General features: G+C 50.2%; 1 protein-coding gene across 1 annotated transcript in view; it reads right to left on the bottom strand.

Annotated features, from left to right (window-relative positions):
• Nucleotides 1-3686: 3686 nt before the first annotated feature.
• CCDC60 (coiled-coil domain containing 60) overlaps nt 3687-9001 on the bottom strand; it is a 203770-nt gene continuing 198455 nt past the window's right edge. Inside the window, exons 13-14 of the mRNA XM_045296707.1 lie at nt 6948-7137; nt 3687-3827 (exon numbers count right to left, since the gene is read on the bottom strand). Of these exons, the coding sequence (XP_045152642.1) occupies nt 3726-3827; nt 6948-7137 (292 nt within the window). The 3' untranslated portion in view covers nt 3687-3725. The remainder of the gene's footprint in view (nt 3828-6947; nt 7138-9001) is intronic.

The following is a 9001-nucleotide window of genomic DNA, read 5'->3' as shown; positions in this document are numbered from 1 at the left end:
GAGCACCTTCTGGGGAGAAATGTGATAGCTTTTGTCACCTCCTTGCCTCGTCCTACAATGTTGGGAGTCTTGGGGGTGGGGGAGGGCACTCTGGACACCTCCCCTTCATCACCTGTAACACAGGAAGAATGCAGTTATCCGGGTCACAGAGTGGATTCGACCAGGCAGAGGTTCAAAGCCACTGTGAGGGAGAAAGAGGAGGCTGTCTGCTCTCTTAAAGATCGTGATCTCAGGCAAGGGGACGGGGCAGGCAGTTCTGGCCTGACCTATCAGGTAGCTGTGCGGTGGAGTTGACTCGGGACAGTGGGTCTGGTTGGCCCTGCAGCACAGCCACCAAGAAGACGGACGAGATAATCCACGCGCAGCAGTTTGCGCAGTGTCTGGAAAGAAGTGGCAGCCCGCCCTACATGGGGACTCTGGGTGGCTCCTTGGTGCTTCCGGGGCCTCGGTACTCCTGCCTCTCTTCCCATGCCCATTTTAGACCACTTTCCTCGTCCCATCAGCACCCACAGGATGTTGATCTCTCGGGCAGCCCTCTCTCCAGTCGACTGTCCCCTCAAGAAACCAAACCACACCACACGACTGGCACCGAGTCCATTCTGACTCATCATGACCCTGTGGGGCAGAGGACAACGGGTGGGCTCAGACCAATGACCTTGGGGCCAGCGCTCAGTGACCACCATTCTCCTGTAAGTACCTCCAACAGCCCCATCTTGGAGCTTTTCTCTGTTCCCCGCCTTACCCATCCACAAATTGCGATCTTCTCCTGCTCAAAAACCTTCTATGGCTCCTCGTTGCCATTGGCATAGACTCCAAGCTTGATAGCATGGCCTGTGAGGCACCTGATAACATGACTCGACCTCCCTCCCCGGCCTCCTTCCTGCCAATCAGATCTGATAGGACAGCCACATCCATATTACTTTAGCTCCTCCAATGACATCACGTTCCCTTTTGCCTCTAGGCCTCTGCACCATGTGTTCCCTCTTCTCCGAACGCGCTCCCCTCTCTCCTTTACCTGCCGGCCCTTCTTTCCCTGGCCAGCGCCTCCTCCTTGTGCAGGGACTTCCTTTGGGAAGCCTTTCCTGACCTTCAACGTGTTTGTTCTCCCTCACTTTCTTCCCAGGTGGCAGCTTCTTAGACTACTTTTAATCCGGCACCCTGGCATCGATTCTCTGCAGCTCTTGCTGGGTATCATTGAGCTACTGCCCGCTCATCACGACCCCATGGGCAACCAAGCACTCCCCAGCCCTAGGCCACCCTCAGTCATTACTATGTTCCAGGCCATTGTTGCAGCCACGATGTCAATCCATCTCCTGGAGGATCTTCCTCTTTTTTTCTGAACCTCTACTTTACCAAGCATGGTGGGCTGTCCTAGGAACTGGTCTCTCCTGATGATATGTCTAAAGTACATGGGACAGGACAACAGTGTCCCACCCTTATGAGGAACATTCTGGCTGTAATGCTTCCCAAACAGACTTGTGTCTTCTCCTGGCAGCCCATTCCCTATTCTTTGTCACTGCCGTGACTCAAAGGTACGCATTCTTCTTTGACATTCCTCATTCGCGGCCAAACTTCCACATGCATGCCAGGCAGTCGCCGGTACCTTGTCTCGAGGGAGGCCCACATCCGTCCTCAAGCTCACCTCTGTGCTCCCCTTTTTCTCTGCTCCCTCTCGTCCATATTCGTGTTTAAAATGGAGACGTTGAGGCTCTCTGGCATTCCCAGTCCTCTGAGAGAGTGGACGCACACCTACTCCCCAAATGGCTTGTTAGGTATCATAGCCAACACAGAGTCCTGTGTGAGACGATGCAGCCCCGCCCTCCCCATCGTATTTTGCTGACCTGCTTGCCTCCGTGTCAGCGGTATGAGGGCAGGGACCTTGTCTACTGTGGTCAGTGTCATACACCTCACAGCTAAAACTAGGTTGGTGCATAGTGCGCTCTGAATAAATACTCACTGAATGAATGGATGGGTAGGTGAAAGGATGGGTAAGATGTCTCTTAGGCTGAATAATCATTATAATTCTATACCCCTGCCCAGTGGACTTGGAGAAATGTTCGAGGCCCAGCCCTTGTGAGTGCTTTTGTAACCTGAGCCTGGCAGAGACTCAAGTCCAGGTCTTAGCTCTGTGTGGCTATTGCTTAGAGATGCAATGTCTGCAGCTCCTCTAACTTAGAGTGAGCATAGAGGTGGCCACGAGACCCAGGTGACCACAGAGGTTAAAAAGTCCACACGCACTTTGCAGTGTCGGGAAAATATGCTTTCTGTGCAATCAAGAGCACCTGAACACACAGCAGGATTCATAAGGTTTGGATTTTTTCTTGCACAACATTGGAACTTTCTAGAGAACGTTCCCATCCATCCATTTACCTGCCCGGCTATCTACCCATCTGTCCACTCATGTATCACCCACTCATCCTCACCTAAGGTGGTAGTTACACAATCTGGTGCCAACTTGAGACTATTAAGAGTGAAGGGGTACAATTCTACCTTACAAATCTGGCTGGACCAGAGCATGTACTGGTACAGATAGATAGGAACTAGAAACACAGGAATCCAGGACGTTTCCCTTCAGGATCAGTGGTGAGAGTGGCAATACCGGGAGGGTGGAAGGAGGGTGGGGTAGAGAGGGGGAACTGATTACAAGGATCTACATGTGACTTCCTCCATGGGGGATAGACAACAGAAAATTGGGTGAAGGGAGACGTCCGACAGTGTAAGATATGACAAAATAATAATTTATAAATTATCAAGGGTTCATGAGGGAGGGGAGAGTGGGAAGGGAGGGGAAAAATGAGGAGCTGATACCAAGGGCTCAAGCAGAAAGCAAATGTTTTGAGAATGATGATGGCAACAAATGTACACATGTGCTTGACATGATGGATGCATGGATTGTGATAAGAGTAGTACGTTCCCCCAATAAAATGATTAGAAAAAAAAAGAGTGAAGGGGTGGAGTTTAACCTGCCAATCAGGTTGCTGCTTGATGACCTCATTTACAGGCACTATGGAGATAAATAGTTTGCTGGAGGTGGGACACACACACACTCTGCTTGGTATTCCCGATGAGAAGACACATGGAGCTATGCTAGAGGCCTGGAGCTGGAGGAGCCACGTGGAGACCCACGCTAGTGCTGAGATGTTTCCACCGCCACTGGATCCACAAGACTTTCCACCCACTGGCCTGGGATCTTCCTGCATTTGGCATCATTGCATGTGTTGTGTGAGTCTGAAGAGAAATTTATAGATTGGTATTGGACATACAGGCTAATATCGGACTTATGGATTTGATCTGGACTGGGCTGGGAACTTTTCTCAATAATAAGCACAATTCAATTGCACTTGTATATAAAGCTCTTTCTTATCCACATATGAGTGCAGTGAATTTGTTTCTCTAGTCAACCCGGACTAACACACTTAACATCTGTCCACCTGCCCAGGACCACACTGTAATGCAATGCTCTTAACCAAATTACCATCAGATCTAAATGTAGCTGTGCAGGCAAAGCACGCAGCCCTGGGGCCGCTAACATTACAGAAACTCACCAAATGGAAACTCTTTATTATTAAGATCTGAAAAACCACACCCAGAAGCCAGGTGTCTGATGACCCTCATGGATCAGGAGGGCCCATGGGAGTAACCAATAAGCAGCAGCCAAGGAGCCAGGTGGAAGGGATTGTAGGTGAGTGCCCCTCCTGGGGACAGCTGGTGAGCCTGGGAGGCGGTTATGCAGGGGCGCTGTGGGAGCGGATGGGCATGTTGAGGCGGGTCTGCAGCCAGGTGATATAGTCCTGTTGAGGCATATGAATGATGTGCTCTCGGACAAACTGCAGGGTAGAGACAGTGGCATTGCCCTCAGACCCCGGTCTGAAAGGTAAGACTCTCCCCCAGATACAGAGGCTTGGTGAGTAACACTGGTCATCCCCCCCCTCCCCCAGCCCCCGAACACACACACATCCTAATTGCCCTCCAGCAGTCCTCAGGCTGGCATACCATGCTGGGAACATTCACTGAGAAAAATGAAAACAAAACAAAACAAAATACCCCAAACCCAAAGTCGCTGTCACTGCATTTGTTCTGAGTCACGTCATCCCTAAAGGACAGGGTAGAGCTGCCCCCTTGGGTTTCTGAGACGGTGACTCTTTACAGGAGTAGAGAGCCACACCTTTCTCCCTAAGAGCAGCTGGGGATTTCAAACCACTAACCTTGGGGTTAGTAGTGCCACCTGTAACTCACTGTGCCCAAAGGATCCCCCATTCTAGAGCATTGTATGCTTTTTCATCTTACTGTGGACCCTGGGACGTTTGGTGAGGCAGGAAAAACCCAACCATGTGAAATGTACATCTTTCTCAATCCTTCGTACCTTTATGTAAACAGCCAGCATTTCCCACAACCTTTTGGCTTACAGAGAGCTCTTTGAGAATGCCTAACAGTGACGACTTGTTCCTAGACACGTGTTGTGTAAGAAGGGGACTAGAGGGTGTTTCCCACAGTCTAAACAAAGGAGCCTGCTCCCCTCCCCCCTGCCCCGCCCTCCCGCTTATCAGAAGTTCTGTGAGGTTCTCACTAGGGAGGAGGAGAGTGTGCTAACTTCTGGTGGGAGCCTCTAAAGCCCCTTCTCTTACCCACTCTGGTGGCCTTCTCTGTGCTTGTTATTACTAGTTTGGGATAGTCTTTCTTGAAAGAGCTTCACATGGTGTGGGAAGTGGAGTCTGAACGTCTACATTTGTCCATGGGTCATTCTGTCAAACAGCCCCCGACTGCCATCATTCTTGATCTTGCACTCAACACACACCACCACCACCACCACCACCCCAGGTCAGCCCTTGGAAAGGCCAACCTAATAGGACAGCCCAGGAAGAGAGAGACTTCCACCCTCTGAGACTAATAGACTTTGAAAGAGTCCTACGAGGCTCACGTCACCTGAGAGAAATGCCAACATGACTCCTTTCATAATTGCTAACACCTTAGTGTGGAGTGCTTTTCCCCTTGAGGCTTGCTTTGGACCCTTGATCAGAAAAGATGCCAGGGAAGGACTTCAGGAAGAGGGCCAGTGGAAATGAGGGAGAAGCACAGGAAGATGGATGGACACAGCCTGAAGCCGGTGCAGGGCGGGGCAGCGTTTCCCTTCTGCTGTGCTGTCCGTTGTCAGAGTCAGAGCTGAGTCAGTGGAGCGGACCACAACCAGCCAACAGAGCACCCACACTTAGAGTTGGTGGCGATGGGGAGAGCCTGGTAACTGGGCTCCGCTGTTGCCAGAGAGACCTTGCCACCTCTGCAGGGCTCTTGGGAACTCACACCTCCTTGCTCTCTTCCTCCCCAACCCACTGAGCCCCCCAGAGGGGTTCCACTCCTTGGGCCATTGCCTTTGCGGCCTCCGCTCTGTTGGCCCTGTCAGCCAGTGCTCCTCAAGCTTCGCTGTGCCCATAGATCACCTGGCCACTTCGAGGTGGAGATGCTGGGTTGGTAGGTGGGGTCTGGGGACTGGGAGTCTGCATTTCTACCTATGAAAGCCCCCAGGTGAGCGCCATGCTGTTTGTGGTAGTTATAGAATCGTTCATCAATTTGAGGATTGAGAGTGAAGGGGTAGAGTCTAGCCAGTCAATCAGATCAGAGGCAGTGAGGCCTCTGTGTGGGCATGGCCTTTTCCTGAGAATTCTGGGAAATCCGGTGTTCCTCTTTGGAGGCGGGAGACACTATCTCTCTCTGCTGACTCCCTTCGCGACATCCCTAAGGAGAAGCCATATGGACCTAATCTGATGCAGCCCTGGAAGCTGGAGAAGCCACATGGAGACTCCTGCCAGCGCGGAGAGGCTTACAATGCCACTAGATTCAAAGACTTTCTATCCACTGGCCTGTGATTGTCCTGCATTCAATGTCATTGCTTGTGCTTTGTGAGTCTGGAGGACCTTATAGATTGGTATCCGACATATGGGCTAATTTCAGACTTATGGGCTTGGACTGGACTGTGTGGGATGTTTTCTTAATGTAAAGTTACCCTTTAGATAAAACTCTTTTATACACATATGAGTGTCTATGGATTTGTTTCTCTGGTCAACCCAGACTAGCACATTGTTGGCCCATGGATCACACTTTCAGTAGTCGAGTTGAGAGTGCTCCTTATTTACATGGAAAACCAAACCAAACCAAGGATGGTACTGTTAGTGGATTCCAGCCCATATAACCCCACAAGGACTCTGTGGTGGCATAGTAGGTCATGTATTAGGCTGATAACTGCAATGTCAGCAGTTCAAAACTGGGTACCAGTGAGTCAGAATTGACTTGATGGCAGTGGAGTTGTTGTTTGTTTGTTTTTTAAATAACCCTAAAGGACAGAGTAGAACTGCCCCATAGGGTTTCAATGGCTGTATGTTTTTTACAGAAGTAGACCGCCACATCTTTTCCTCATGAACTGGCTGGTAGGTTTGAACTACTGACTTGTCTGTGAGCAGCCAAGGGCTTAGCCACAATGCCACCAGGGTTCCTGAAAAGGTAGATGGGCATCTCACCCACTTGTCTCTATGGAGCCTCCAGGGGGCACCACTGATATAGAACAAATGTCCCTTGGAGTTGAATGGGGTTCCTGGGTGTTCAAATGGTTGATGTGCCGACTGCTGCCCTACAGGTTGGAGGTTCGAGTCCTCTCACAGGGCCCTTGGAAGAAAGACCTGGCAATCGATTGATGAAAACAAGCCACAGAAAACCCAGTGGAACCCAGTTCTCTGACACATCAGAAGTCAACCATGAGTTAGAGTTGACCAATGGCAAGCGGTTGAAAATCAAGGCCATGGGACAACCCCCTCTCCTCTTGGAATACGTGGTCTGTGGGGGTGGCACCTTGAAGTCTTCTCACTACCGTGTCCCCGGGGCTTAAACAGTGTCCCTGGTTTGAGAGGATACTTAGCCGAGGGCACCCAAGGCATCACGAGGAGGCAGGACTTGGTTACCTCGATGGCCACAGCGATGTCGGGGGAGCACAGCTCCCAGGTCCTCAGGTCCTGCAGCACCTTCAGGAGGACGTGGGGTCGGATCCTCAGGTCCAGGTTCTCCCCAAACTTCTGTAGTTTTGCCAGGATCTTTTTGGCGGGGCGGAAGTTCTTCAGATCCTCAGGGAGCTTGGACAAGAGATCAAAGTACCTTCAATTGCAAGAGGAGAGGGTGAGTTAGGAAGTTGTTGGGAGGCTTTGGGACCCCTCAGACCCGCCATCCCCACTCTCTTTCCTGGGTTGTCTGAAGGGGAGCCAGGAGTCCTTATCTGGGTGACCTCCTCCCTCCTGGCTTGTAAAGGACCCCACAGATCAGACAAGGCCTGTTTTTAGTGGTAGTCAAAGCTGGAGCCTGGCTTGCATCTTATTTTAAAAATTGCCAGTGAAAGACTTGCTTGAAAAAGATTCGTTGATAATTTTTTTATCAGCTAGAAACATGAAATGTGTGCAGATAGGAAGGGACATGTGGTTCTGAAGTTTCTCTTCTGAGAGTTAGGCCAAGGGAGGACACGGGCACATCCACGGGAGGCCTTAGCAAGAGGGTCTCTCAGGAGATGCTGACAGCAATAGGGCATGTGATGTGTAGTCCACCTCCCTCCTTGGAGGGTGCTGCGTTTCAGTGGGCTCTGAGGACGTCTCCAGTTATGGTACTCTGTAGGATAGTGGGACCAGGTTGAGTGTGTGTGTGTGTGTGTGTGTGTGTGTGGTTCAAGCGTGATTGGGATTTCAGGCAGAGGGATGGTGTCTCTTTTATGATCCCTGCTCCCTCAGGCTACTTATATTGTGATCTACTGGTGACACCTGTTGATATTTACATCTCTGTGCTTAGAAGGAAAGCCCCGTGAGAATGGGCACCTTGCCCGAGTCATTCAGTATCCAGAGTGCTAGGTTCTCTGCCTAGCGCATTGGCGGTGCTCAGGAAGTCTGATGCGAAAGACCGCGGGATGCCTACCTGGCTGCTTGAATAGCTCTGACCTAGCATCATTTCCAAAAGCCTGTGGTTTGTCTGACTCGGTGATGATGAATTGTGGCAAAGCACACACAGCACCCATTTTGCATTTTCACCATGCGCTACATCTATGGTGTGGATCGTACAACACGGTGCACCCACCACCACTGTGTGTGTCTAAAAGTGTGTCTTCGCCTCAAAGAGAAACTCTGCTCATTAAACAGCATCTCCCACTCCAACCCCCTGCCTGATCCTGATAACCACCAGTGTGCCTTCTGTCTCTATGCCTTTATCTAGTCTAGATAGTTCTTACAAATAGCATCTTCTACGGTTTGGCTTTCTTTGGCCTGTTTCACTCAGCATATGTGGTTGCACATGTTATAACCTTATTCCTTCTTATGGTGGAATAATATTCCATTTAACTTACATATAAGTACATCTACAAATGAGTACCTAAAATACATATTTGTACGTAAAACACACACACACACACACACACACACACACACACACACACACCCTGTATTTGCTTTTCCATTCATCTGATGCTGTACACTTACATTGCTTCTTTCTGACCTTGGGCTGTTGTGAATAACGCTGCAAGGAGCTCAGGCATTGCAGTATCTGTGGGAGTCCCTGCTTTCGCTTCTTTGGAGTGAAACACCAGGAATGGAATCCTGGTTCCTATGGTGATTCTAAGGAGGCTTGGTGGTGCAGTGGTGCTAAGGGGAAGGTCTGTGATGCAAACCCACAACCACTCTACTGGAGAAAGATGTGGCAGGCTGCTTCTATAGGGGCTTTTAGCCTCAGAAGCTCACGAGACAGTTCCACGCGGTCCTCACAGGGTTGCCACGAGTGGGAATTGACTTGATGGCCATGGGTTCTGAGTTGTATAAGTCTATGGTGAACTTTGAGGAACTGCCTGCGTGGCTTGATTGTAATGTTACAATCAAGGCCAATAAATGCCCTTTCTGTAATGGCGGCAAAAATTCCACCATTAGAGATTTTGGCCAAATCTTAATTTGCCCTGTTAATACCTTAATGTGAATTCGTTTCTAGCCTCATC

This window comes from Echinops telfairi, unplaced genomic scaffold, assembly GCF_000313985.2.
Source record: "Echinops telfairi isolate 266 unplaced genomic scaffold, ASM31398v2 ScPeMD7_7412;HRSCAF=8450, whole genome shotgun sequence".
NCBI lineage: Eukaryota > Metazoa > Chordata > Mammalia > Afrosoricida > Tenrecidae > Echinops > Echinops telfairi.
This window is presented reverse-complemented; position numbering and strand designations above follow the sequence as displayed.